We start from the raw sequence: 13387 nt of genomic DNA on the forward strand, positions 1-13387 counted from the left end.
ATGCTTCGGCCCTAAAGTACATGAGTATGTAACTTCTGAAGAATGAAAGTAATGTTTAACCCTCGAAGGCTCACAAAATTTCCAGGTGGGGAACAGCAGATAATTTTGTTGTTCCTTTGCTCCCCTTTTGTATGCAAACATTAGTCCTTATATCCTATTATATGCCTGGGTGATTATGAAACAGTGGGGCAGCTCAGTGAAGACCAGTCCCAGTACCATGGTCTCTGGGATCACCAGGGACTGGGAATATGTTTGCACGTAAAGTGCTGTAAGTCACAGCCAACCCCATTGGGTTTTCAAGGCAAGGGATGAACAGAGGTGTTTTGCCATTGTCTGCCTCTGCACAGCAACCCTAGACTTCCTTGGTGGTTTCCCATCCAAGCACTAACCAGGGCCAACCTTACTTAGAGCCGAAACAGACGTGACGAGATACCTAGGTTCAACTCGTGTTCTTGTACCTCAAGGTTTGTTGGGAAAGTGTAGGCGTTCTTGTAGCTTAAACTTTAGCATTTACAGAGCAGCAGGGAGGGAAGTGCAGGCGTGGGGCGCCTTTCCTCCCGCTCTCGAGGTGCATTGCGGCATTTTCCCTTCCCTGCTTACAGGGAGTATCGCTTCATCTCTCCCCCCCTCACCCGGACTGGCCCCTGCAGAGCAATGCCTGGCTGCACTGGGAGAGCTGGGAGGAAAGGCGCCCAGAGCATCTCCCCCCCTCGCTCTCCTGGCCCCTGCCCAAAGCCACATGGCCCAGAGCTGCATAGCCCGGCGTGCTCTGCCTTTACCCCGATCGCACGGACTGTCACTTCACCCACCCCTTGCCGAGCCCCCGCAGAGCGACGGCGAGCTATGCAGCTCTGAGCTGTGCGGCTTCAGGTGGGGGCCAGGCAAGTGGGCAGGGGGGAGATGCAGCAATGCTCTGGGCGCCTTTCCTCCTGCTCTCCCCATGCAGCCTGGCATTGCTCTGTGGGGGCTGGGCGAGGTCATCGCTGCATCTTTCCCCTCGCTCGCCTGGCCCCCACCTGAAGCCACGCGGCTCGGAGCTGCATAAACTTTAACCTGCAAGGACACCTACACTTCCCAACAAACCTTGAGGTAAGAGAACACGAGTTGGACCTAGGTATCTCGTCACGTCTGTTTTGGCTCTCAGCTTCCAAGATCTGAGGAGATCAGGCTAGCCTGGGCCATCCAGGTCAGGTCAAAGATACGTTTAACCCCGCCCAAAACATTGCCTCCAAGGGCACCCCCTATAAAAGTGCCCAGCTGCCATTCTTTTCTGTAGAGAACATCAAAGCTCTGCTAAAGTGCTACTGGATTCTTCTCTTGTTATTAAAGCACTGCAGTGTTTTGTTGGAATGTTCTTGCAAGAATAAAACTTGCCTTCAGTGACCCTCACTGAGAGGCTCCCACAGAAGCTCTGCCCTGCTCTGCCTTTTTGGGTCTTTGGGAGCAGGCTTGTTTGCTCCAAACATAACATCCCTCATTTCTGATAATACCCAGTTTACAAGCCTATGTCTACAAATAAACCAGAAACCAAGTATCCTTTGGTGCCCCCTCCACTGTGCAACTCCAGTGCTGGAATAAATTTAAATTCAGTAAAATAAAACTTTTATTTTAAAAGAAAATCACAACAAAACGATACATGCAGATGACTCTTGCACTGTACTGGGTGGGCATGTTGTGTGAGAATTAGAGCATTGGATGAAGGGCAGGGAGATCTAGGTTCAAATCCCTGTTTGCCTTGAAAATTACTGGGTGACCATGGGCCATTTCTTTTCTCTCAGCCTAACCTACTTCAAAGGATTGTTATGATGGTAAAATGGAGAAATGGGTAACCACATACACCATTCTGAGTACTGGAGGAGGAGGAGATAAAAATGCACTAAATTAATAAGTTAAAATAAATGCTTCTGTGCTGTCACATAACTCCCATCCTCTTTGGGAGTGGGTCTATGCCGGAGAACTACCTGGCTGTTTATGCCCTGTGGCTCATGGCTGTCTGACCCTCTTTCTGCTTTTGCCATGAAGGGTACCCAAATCCCCTTCCAGCGATGGCTGTCCCACCTTGCCTGATGCCATGGCTGACTTTGTAACAATTGTTCCCAAAACATCTGCGTCTGAATCCATATTTGTCACTGAGTTTAACTCTGGCCTTCTGTTCCTTCTCTTACAGGACATTCTAAAGAGACTGCAAGAAAAGGGACATAAAATTTCCGTTGCAAACAGGTCACTGAATGTTGTGCAAGGGATTTCTAAGGAAGGCCACTGCACCTTTGCTTACTCTGATCTGAGGAAGCAAGGAGAAGCATCAGGCTATTAGCCCTACCAGGGCAAATTGAGTGTGGTGTAAGAAGTGCCTTGGCAGTTCCAAGGCTGCCTGACATTCTGCAACTTGTTCAGGGAGAGGCTGCGGCTTTGATGTGGCAAAACCTGTCCATCTCCATCCATCCCAAACCTGACATCCTATCAGGAGCCCTGCTTATTATGCCTTTCTTTCTGCAAGCTGAAACAATGCAGAAACTGTTATATGCCCAAAGAAGATACTCTTTTGTGAACGAGAGCAGCTGTTTAGAAATGAAGAACAGAGCAGCACATAAACCTTCTATCACAGTCTGTTGGGAGGAGAACAGAGTTGGATTCTTTCCCCCTCCTTTCTTCTGTCAATCCTTTCCTGCACTCTTTGGATGTTCTTCGCCTGTGTAGGGGGATCGTGTGAATGTTAACTGTCACTGCTGTATTGTGGGGTGGGGGGATGGAAGTAAGTTGTGAGCCAATTAATTTGCTCAGTGAACGCTCAGATACCAAATGAGAGGCCAGAGCCTTATGTGGGACTTGCCACACACAACTGAAAAACACCTGCAGAAGGAGAGGGTGCAGTAGCTACCCAGCTATCCCACACTTTGTTCTGCCAGTATTCTGGTAATAGTCCTAAAATTGCTTTTTCATGGCTGTTGAGGCTCTTACCATTGTAGACTGCATTTCCTGGGATAATGTGAGTTTTCTCCTGCTTCCTTATAGAAGGTACATTAAGGCTTTTGCTGTCAAAGTACCATTCTAGGCTAACTACACCTTCTGCTCCCTATTTTTCTTATCAGATTTTGAGTAGAAAATCTAAAAACTGCTTAAAGCAAGAGCTCAAATGAGTTTCTGCCACAAAAGCAAGGTAATGAATGGACTGGCTCCAGGGAACTGAAAATGTGTTTTTCAAAGCTAAAGGTGGTACACTCTATTTCTCATTGCCCATAATATGCCTGCTTATTCATTTCGTTCTGTTGTCGTTGCTGGTCAAACAAGCTTTCTGGGTTTTCAAAGCACCCCAACACACACACACACACACACACACAATAGAGACATAACTGGGATGAGTACACACCATCTTGTTGGCTGTCATCACTTTGGATACACTGCTAACATGCAAAGAAGTCAAAATTTTCATTTGTAAAAAGGTGTTTTGCTATTAATTGTCTGGGGTTTGGTTGTGTTAGTTATCTTTGAGGACCCAATAAGGTAAAAAAGGGCACAGAGATCTACAAAGAGTTGTGCCTGGTCTGCCCAGTGCTCTACTCCAGCCGAGGTTGGCTGCTGCAATTTTTACACCTTGGAAATATTGGATCATATCCTTTCCTACCACCTATGCAGGCTTCCTTTTTCACTATGTTGCAACTTGCGTGCTGCTTGTGTCCCCACCACTTGTGCTTGCCACACATCTTTGAAGCCTTATCTTAAGCATAGTGTTGTGTTTTGAGTGAAATTTTTTGCTTTTAGAAGGCAGCTTTACACAGGTGCTAACTCAGACACTGGCTAGCAGGAGCTTAAGGCAAAGGAAAATGAGCCATGCAGACATAAGTTTCATGCATCAGCTTTATAGCAAAAGCAGTAGCAGCAGTGTGAATGTGACATTTTGGCTGGCGGCAGGGGACTGATGTTGATACCAAAGAATGAACTGGGCTCGGTAAAAGGAGATCTTTACAAGAATTCTGTACATGCTTGCTTACTTTCTGTGCATCTTCTACAAAATGACATTTTTAAATAAAACTGGTTTTACAAGTTTTTTTTTTAATTATTCTGTTTTGGCCATTGAAGAGCCAGTTACATCTCTGTTGCATCTCTCTTTTAAAAAAAAACTTATTGTGTTGAGGGTTGTCAGGCTTAAAATTGTTGCCATAAACCCCTCCTCTTCTATTGGCCTCTTATCTGACATTTATATTGGCTGCTATTATAACACATTCTGCCACCACATATGCTGACACACAGTTACCAACACCACTGGAGAGAGAGGAGTGTGTCTTGCAGAGCAATTTTCCAAGAAAGTTGAAGGCTAGCTGAGAGGATGTGGAGGAATAGCACAGCCCAGAAGAGGAAAGGAAGGCAACGGCAGAACAATTTTGTAACAAATTTTCCTTCATCTCACACTTTGATTAAAAAAAAACATGCTGCCCCCAAGCGATACCCTTTACACTTCACACCAATTAGTCTAACAGCAACTACAGATGTTCTTCTCTTCAGTCTAACAACATTCACTTTGGTAACTAGTTCATGGTGGATGGGGTACAGGTGAAGCTAACTTTAATAGAATTCTCAGTCCTGTCACAAAAATAATTCCCAGGATACTATATAGAAACATTCTTAATCAGCACTGGGTGTCTTCACGCTTGTTGCACCCCCCGCTACTAAAAAGTTAAAGCTCGGTAAGAGAAGAAAGTCATAATCAGTTTTATCTTGTCCTAACTTCAGGAGTACAGCTTCATTGTCCTCAAGGTGAGGTGACAACAGCAGAGGAGCATTGGACTGCTTGAGGACCCTGTCTTGAGTTTGGTGTTGATGGGCATTTCTTTTTTTGTTCGTTTGCTTTCCTGGGGTACAAGATAAGATGCAAGCTAACTCTGGGCAGACCCTTCCAGTTCCTGACTTCTTGAATGAGAACTGCTTTCTTTCCAGCCTTTTAAAAACCAGTTGCAGCTCAGGGGAAGGAATTAGGAACAATGCAATGATTCCTTGAAGGCTGAACTAGATGCAAGTTGTTTGCTTTTTAAGTTAAAAGCAAACATAGATGGGTGAATCCACCTAGAGCTGGATGAGGGGCCAATCTCACACAATTTTCCTAATATAAATCCCTTTCTTGATTAAAACCACAGCCCTACTTGGCTTTTATTTAAACATGCAGGTCCCGTGAACTCCAGCATAGCCTTCTTTGGTGATGAAAGGGGACCCTTCCTTCCTTTTTCACTAGCAGAAAAGCCATGTGTGTCATGCTGGGATCCCACCTACACAATCTAGAAGTTTAGGGAATGAGAATTCCTGGAATCATTTTGCTCTCCTCCCCTTTAATGTTGAATATAATGATTTTCATCTGACACAAATGTTTTGTCCATTATTGTAAGCATTTTTAAAAAATATTTATTAGAGTTTTTTTTAAAGCCATTCAAGTACATTTAGGGAATACAATGACATCTCTCTTTCATGGTTCTTATGATTTTGAGAAACTGGAAATAACTTGTTCGACAGCCATGATCAGAGAAACACAATTTTAATAGGATCCATTTGTGGAACCTGAGTCACGTCCCTTATTGTTTCCATTTTGCATCCTAAAAGTTCTGTAGTAGTACTTGAAGAAATTTACTAAATAATAAAATCCGTGTCTCATGCTTTAAACCTCATGTTGTCGTAGGAGCTCTAATTAGTTAAATCCTTTATTACTGGTTGTTTTAAATTGGTCCTTAAAAAATCACAACTGAATATATACAAACCAGGCAATTAGGATAGTCTGATTTAATTCTCATTAAAAAAAACCATTTTCCCTCTTGAACATCACTTTCCTTTCAACCCACTACATCTCTATTTTCTTCTTTTGGAAACTGAACTCTCCCTGTTAATGGACAGTCTCATGGAGAGAGTTTATTTCTGCAGAGATTCCAGATACCATGCGGGGAAGATAAATAAGCTAAGCACAAGGATCCACATTCAAACCTTGAATTATTTTTCAAATGTAATCTGAACCGCTGTTAAGAAGGCTCTCTCATTTGACCAAATACAGGACTCAGTTGAGTAGAACATAGTACACTGGTTATCCCTGTACATCATTTAAACCTCCTTTTACATAATTAACATAGTATTTTATGGGTGGGATAAATGAATGATCTTATAGGAGAATATAAAGGTTTAATTTTTTGCTTTTGCAGTTTCACCAGATCATGGCAACAAAAATTCTCCCTGTTGATTGGGATTTTTCTTTAGTTTAGGCTTTTCCTAAAATTTCTAAACGGAGAGCTTCAGGGATGAATAAATCAAACACTCCTGATTTTTAAAACCGAGCCCACACCCAAACACAGCAACTCCTGCTCCTGACAACTAATTTCTTGCCCATGAATCAAACAGGTAATAGCATCCACAAGTACTCTAACCAAATTCCAGTTTGTTGTGATTTGTGCAAAAGTTTGCTATTGCCTAACTGCGGTTAACCAGAACAATTTTCAGTGTCCCCTTTTGTTCTGTTTCAATAAATGTCTTGTAATCAGTTTTGACATACTAGTTCTTTCACCGTTACACAGAGGCCATGGGACTGAAATGGAGCAGACTGCTGGGGAGAATGGTCTCTTCATTCATCATCAAACCAGTCCAATTTTTTCCTCCTGGTTATTCAATGGCAGTATTTATTTGAAAAGGTTTTTTTATAGATTCACATCTGAAAATGATGCAGGAGCTCATCTGCTATGTATAACAAGTCCATTTCTGGTCCAAACTATCTTTGATTGTTTTCACAAGCAGACATTCATCCCTTTATAACTTTTCCCCTCAGCAATAATATAATAAGGAATTGGAACTTCCCTTAAGGTCTTGATGTTATAGGACAGTTTAGATCAACATCTTTGGGCTGATGGTCACTTCCAGGTTTACCTGTAATATTTTGAAACATGGGGGACATAGATCTTGCCCATCACCCTAAGGGGGGGGAAGCTTGGGGCGTGTTTGTCTTGGGCTCCAGATGTTTGACACTGGTTGTAAAATTCAGGACATGATCCAGCCAAGCAACCTAAATACAGGTTCAGTAGCCCGCTGGATATCCCCCTTTCCGGGAATCTGACGCTGCAGCCCAACCACCATCTGTCCTGAGAATGGCCTGCACAACAGCTCCCCCACTGACACGTTCAGTCTCATGCAGTCTTTTCTTTAGCTCTTCTTCTATTCCCTGGACACAGAAAGGAAGGAGAAAAAGACACAGTGAAAGGGATCTATATTATCTTAAGTGGACAATGCCTGGTGGAGAGTGCCCTCAAGTCATAGCTGACTTATGGCAACCCCTGGTGGGGGTTTTCATGACAAGAGACTAACATTGCCATTGCCTGCCTCTGCAACCCTGGTATTCCTTGGGGGTCTTCCATCCAATTACTAACCAAGGCCAACCTTGCTTAGCTTCTCAGATCTGATGAGATCAGGCTCACCTGGGCTATCCAGGTCAGGGTGGACAATGCCTGGTCAAAGTCAAACAGAATATGACTCCAGATAATGCTTCCACAAAGGTCACGTCATCGTCAAATGAAAACTAACCTTTTCTATATCCAGCTCCAGTTCAGTAATATTGGGGAACAACTGATCGTGGACTCGGGGTGCTTCCACAGCCTTCTTAACATCATAGCCAAACCAAAGGGAATTGATGATTGTCTAAACAAAGACAAAAGCCCGAACATCAGCAACCATATATAATGTTTCTAGAGAAGTTTAATCAGTTAAATCAATTCATTTTAATTTGTTTAAAAAATAAACAAACCTGGCAGGGTGTTCTGAACATATGAAACAAATTAGAACAAAACAAAAGAATCTGAAATGACAAGCTTTACCATGACTAATCTGGTTTTGTTTTGCATGATCTTATTGAGTTCCTGGATACTTGTTTAGCCATAGATCAGAACAACTAATTATAAATGTAAACAAAGAATTAAAATTCTAGTATCCTGTATCCTTGACCTTCAGTTGCAAAGTAAATTCAGCATTTTTTTTTATCTCCACAAGTGTTATAAGAAATGCTACCAATGGGTTGGATCCAGTAGAAAAGCTTATGAACAGAGTTGGCAGAGAGGGTCTTCCCCAGGTAGCCTGCTCTTTACTCTGAAAATCTTTTCAATGCTTTCAGGGAGCCCCACGAGGGGCACGAGGGACCAGGATGATAGAAGCCATTAGAAGAGGAAGAAGGAAGTGATTTTACCTGAGCTCTCTTCTTCTCCCCACCCCACCCCTAATTGTTGCAGTGTCCTTGACTTTCATACCTGTTGTTTGCAAGACTGTTCTAAACCTCTGAGAGGATTTTCAGAGCAAACCACAAGCTAATTGGGTAAGGCAGGAGATGGCCCTCTTTGCCAGCTCAGCCCACTCTGCCAACTCCTTTTGTGAACTTTTTTTGCTGGATCCAACCCAGTGTCTTCAATCACAGAGGACTGTTTGTCATCAGGAAGAGGGTTCAAAATACAAGAATCTGACAAGACTTAAAGTTAAATAAATAGAGTATGAAGAGTCACCATCCATAATATTAGTGTGAGTATCAGATGAAAGCAATATACATATATAGTGCCAGGCTACAGTAACGATAAAACACCTATTAAAATTAAAACAACAACCTCTTTTACTCAAGAAAATAATTCAAGTAACCCATTGCCACCAGAATGCGGGCATTGGCGAAAGGGAGCTGATTGCTGGTCAGAAGGAGCTGGCAATGGTGATTGGCTCCTTGTCCCTCTTGCCCCCACCAGCACGCTCCCATTTCTCCCCTAAATGCACTTGGCAGCCAGAGGGAGCTGAGCTCCCTCTGACCACCGCCAGCGCAATCGGCTCCCTCTTGCCAATGCCACCACACACATGCTTGGCTCCCTCTGGCTGCGGAGAGGTTTTAGGGGAGCAAGGGGAGCTGGCAGCGGCAAGAGGGAGCCAAGTGGACTAGATGAGACACCTAGAGAAAGAACTTCTGCCAGAGAGAAAAGGGATTCTCTCCCTCTTCTCCCTGGCAGAGATTCTTTCTAACTACACTTCCCATGGAGCCTTGCGGAAAACTGACATGTGTCCTCCATTCTGGCTCCTAGACCAAGGTTTCCCTGGAAATCACCCTGATAGTTGCTGGCCAACACTCAGGCACCTCCTGAGAACATCTAGACTGACCTGCTTAGAAGGTGTCCTTCTAGCGCAGTCCTAGCAAAATAACAATGCAATAGGGTGGAAACCCTGGAAAATACCTTATAGCAAGCTATGTAGTACCCAGGCAGTCTGGCATGTAGGGAAGAATTTCAGAGAAATAACTCAGATAAATGTATAATACTAAGGATGCCAAATAATGTCTTTATAAAAAGAAGGTTTATTATAGAAAAAAGGGGGAGAAGCTGGGTGTATTCAAAAGAGGAGGAAAGAGGACAAAATACAAAACACAGAACAGATGGTATGTCAAATAAAAGTAATACAGTTGGTCAACTCAGCTAAGTAAATTTAACCTAGGTTGTAGCAGGTTCCTCAGAGCATGTACAGTGTTCCTTGCAGTGCCAAGTTAGTGGAGGAGTCCTTAATCCCTGGCCCACTGATCTTGAGGTCTTCAGAGGTTCCAAAGTTGGAACCAGAGAAAAGTTCAGAGATTCCAGATATTTATGGGCAATGGAGTCTAACCTAAGCCAACCTCCTGAGTGAGATGGATTAGCGGATCTAACCAATCCTCAGCAAAGCTCCATCCCTGATGTCAGAGACAATTGCTACCAGTCAGAGTGTGCTGTTATGGAATACAGCGAATTATTTCAAGACGGTCCCACCATTTTAATGGCTCTGCACTTCCATGACAAAAAGGGAATCTGGCCCAAGCTAGTTGTCTTTTGTCAAAAGATTATTAAATTGGCCAGGTAGCACCAATGAGGAAGGAAAGGTAAAACCTTATTCTCATGTAAGCCCCAGGGGTCCAAAAATCCAGATGCTCTAGGTGGCACTCTTGAGCCATACTGGGTTCTGTCACAGGATTATTAGAAAAGTGATTGAAAAGAAGATGGCTAGTAATGCACTTGTGTAGATTTATTAGGTGAATGCATTTGGAAGACTGAGTGCACAAAAAGGATGTTGCAGGGTGCAAGGAAAAATGCCAAGGGAGTATATTCCCTACAAAGAAAGCCTAATGATTTTGAGGGTTTTATTAAATTTAGAGACAAGATTACTAAGGAGGAACATGACATTCATAAGATGATGTGCATAGGGTGAAAGATATAGAACATTTTCTCCCTTTCCTCTAATACTGGAAGGACCGTCAGTTCAGGATAGACAAAAGGAAATATATAGCTATAATCAAAGTGCAAATAATAGGTGGAATTCACTGTCATGAGATATAGTGATAGTCATTAGCTTAGTTGGTTTCAAAGGGGATTAGACAAATTTACAGAATATTAGTTCGCCAACAACTATTTGTCACAATGACTAAAGGGAATGTCAGTGTTCAGATGCAGAAATCTTCCAAATACCAGTACTAGAACATAATGTTGGGTTATGTCTTCTTGTCCTTCTTCTTGGCCTCCTGGGGCATCTGGTTAGGCACTGCATGAAACAAGGAACTGGATGAGATGGGCCATTGATCTGATATACTCCTGGGAAGTCTGTCCAGAACATCTTGAAGGCCCTTCCACACAATTACTAGAATAAGAGGTGCCAACACCAAAATCTTGTAACAAGAGAGAAAAAATGATCATTCGTTTACTCCACTTCTTCCCTCTGGGTCTCACCACATGAGACAAAATACACTCAAATTACACGGGTAATTCGAGTATATTTTGTAATTTGAGTGTATTTGAGTGTAATTCGAGTGTAATTCAAGTGTATTTTGTCTCGTGTGGTTTGACCCTCAAAAGCCCGCATTGCTTTGATACATTTAATATGAATCGCCACATCATTGGGCAGTCACAGGCAACCAGCTAAGCCAGACTCCAATATTAATCCTGATCGCAGTCATCCCGTTTAGCATCTGTCAGCCCATGCAGCACAACCTACCAGTGCTGTTGCTGTGGTAATTTTTGTTCCCCCAGAGGCACCAACCACCATCTTGACTATGTTCTTCTTATCCACAAGAATGGCTGGACACATAGAAGAGAGAGGCCGTTTACCTGTTTGGGAAGCAGGCAGGGGGTATTAGATGGAAATACAGTTCTGTTCTTCCACCTCACAAGCACAATTAGTGAACTCTATTCATTTAAACAATTTTTATCCTACAACTCTGAGCATGAAAAGGCTCTTGAGGTGGCTCCATTATGAGCATAAAAACATAAAAAATCATCAGTAAACAGCAAAAACTAAATTTAACAAAACTAGTAACACAGTAACTTAAATCAGCAACAAGGAGTTTGAAAATAATCAGAGCAATAATTATAACATAAAATTAGCGAAGGTATCTAGTACATGTCTCAGACAAAGCCAGAACAGGCCCTTTGTCACCTGTAGATTCCCCCACTTACTGTCCTATGTTGGGAGTACCTTCCATGTGGGAAAAGACTACCAAGTTTTTTGATTGATTGATTGATCAAGAACAACTAAAGGAGAACATAGTGGAAATCTATGAATGCTGTGGAAACAGTGAGGAGGGAAATTATATAAAATTAGAATGTTAATTTTATTTATAATCCGCCTTTCTCACTGAGATCCAGAGTGGTTTACATAGTGCAAGTAAAAATACAATATAATCAACAGCTAGGACTTTCACTGAGCAAAGTACAATAATTAAATTAAATTAAAGGCCAATACATTTGGAAAATAACAGTTTTAGGTAGGTAGCCGTGTTAGTCTGCAGTAGAATAGTAGGAGTCCAGCGGCACTTTAGAGATCAACAAGATTTTCAGACTGTAAGCTTTTGAAAGTCAGAGCCCCCTTCTTCTGATACATCTGGAGAAGAGAGCTCTGACTCTTGAAAGCTTACACTTTGAAAATCTTGTTGGTCTCTAAGGTGCCACTGGACTCAAATCCATTTGGAAAATGAAGCACTTCTGCACACAAACCATAATTAACATGGAATTCACTGCCACATGATTATTGCCACTAGCTTTGAAAGCTTAAAAAAATAAGTCAAATGCGCAAAAAAATCACTTTACCAACAGCTAATAGCCACAACAGCTAAATGGAATTTCCATGTTCAGAAAAAGAATACCTCTGGTTGCCTGTTGCCGGGGACAAGCAATAAGGAATGGCTATCTCCATCTTACTCTGGACTAGACTAACCCAACATAGAAATTGGAACATCTTTCTATCTGCATGGCTAGCTGCTTAATTAGTCAAAAAGCGCTTCAGTTCAGGAGATCACCAAAGTCATTTCCAGTTACTGCAATCCCATGTACTATAAGTCCCCAACAGTTGATGTAACCAGATTTCTACCCATCACAGTTACCTGTGAGTACCTGTGCAAAATGGCAAAGAGATACACAGAAAGTTGACAGTTGCACAGGAGTGTAGAAGCTGGCTCCAGTGGTGTTACCTGGGGCAATGAAGTTTGCAGTCGAAGGTGGAACCCCAAAACCATTAACAAGTAGAGGGGAGCTGAAGTCATCCATTTCATCATTAAATATAATTCCAGTCACATTGGAACGAACATCTGACCCAAAGCTAAAACAGGGCAAAAAAAAAAGTGTCAAACCCATAATGGGAGCAGACAATGGTGGTGCATCCACACATCACTGGATACGGAGCTATAGCAAATATTCTCAACTGTATTTCCCTATGTGTACAAGTCAAAGAAATTTACAGTGCAAGAATATTACAAAAGCCAACAATGTGTGGATGCAGCTTGTGGTAGCGTAGGATTCAGGAGACCTGCCTTGCATAGAAAGCTTGGTGTTAAAAATCCATGCGGGCGTTTAAATAGGCAGGCATACTTGTTCAGCACTGAGCAAAGGGCAGCCGTGTGGCCTCCTCGCTCTGTAGCCAGCTGTCTTCCAGGGTCTTTATTTCAACATGTACCCATAACTAGAAAATGAACACGTGTGCCTGATCCATCAACTGGCAGCCCTGGTCCCAGTGGGCATCCACAAGGAGCTCACTCTTCCCCTTCCTCCATGGCACAAAGCTGTAAGTTACTCTTCAGTTGCTTTTTGTGCCATGGCTAAAGGCACCGGAATCTTACAAATAATGCTACCTCTTGACTAAGTGCCTTTTTGTAGCACAATTTGTGCTTTGAGGAAGAGCTCACACCCACTGGATTTCCCCTAATACTTGATTTACACACCCTTCCAGGGCAGGGTCAATAGTTTTCTCTGTTCTACAACCTGACTTCGTCATCACTTTCACTTGGAAATTAGCCATAAGAATCATAAGAACCTCACCCTTTGCTACCAAGGCATTCCTCCAGCCCATGAGAAGAAAGGGAAACATTGACCTTACCATGAAAGCAGGTGGATGATATCCA

The 13387-nt window shown here is 42.7% G+C and overlaps 2 protein-coding genes across 6 annotated transcripts in view; one reads left to right on the forward strand and one right to left on the reverse strand.

The window, feature by feature from the left end:
* Nucleotides 1–4043, forward strand: part of GGT5 (gamma-glutamyltransferase 5) — a 48646-nt gene extending 44603 nt beyond the window's left edge. Inside the window, exon 12 of the mRNA XM_054996629.1 lies at nucleotides 2168–4043. Coding sequence (XP_054852604.1) covers nucleotides 2168–2314 — 147 coding nt within the window. The 3' untranslated portion in view covers nucleotides 2315–4043. The remainder of the gene's footprint in view (nucleotides 1–2167) is intronic.
* A 1332-nt stretch (nucleotides 4044–5375) lies between these two features.
* The window catches only part of LOC129341204 (glutathione hydrolase 1 proenzyme-like), a 42035-nt gene continuing 34023 nt past the window's right edge, over nucleotides 5376–13387 (reverse strand). For all 5 annotated transcript variants that reach the window (XM_054996260.1, XM_054996258.1, XM_054996259.1 and 2 more), the window contains 4 exons: nucleotides 12461–12588; nucleotides 10990–11102; nucleotides 7540–7653; nucleotides 5376–7180 (listed from right to left, as the gene is read on the reverse strand). In XM_054996260.1, the coding sequence (XP_054852235.1) occupies nucleotides 7037–7180; nucleotides 7540–7653; nucleotides 10990–11102; nucleotides 12461–12588 (499 nt within the window). In that variant the 3' untranslated portion in view covers nucleotides 5376–7036. The remainder of the gene's footprint in view (nucleotides 7181–7539; nucleotides 7654–10989; nucleotides 11103–12460; nucleotides 12589–13387) is intronic.

The sequence above is a fragment of the Eublepharis macularius genome, chromosome 13 (genome assembly GCF_028583425.1).
Source record: "Eublepharis macularius isolate TG4126 chromosome 13, MPM_Emac_v1.0, whole genome shotgun sequence".
Classification (NCBI taxonomy): domain Eukaryota; kingdom Metazoa; phylum Chordata; class Lepidosauria; order Squamata; family Eublepharidae; genus Eublepharis; species Eublepharis macularius.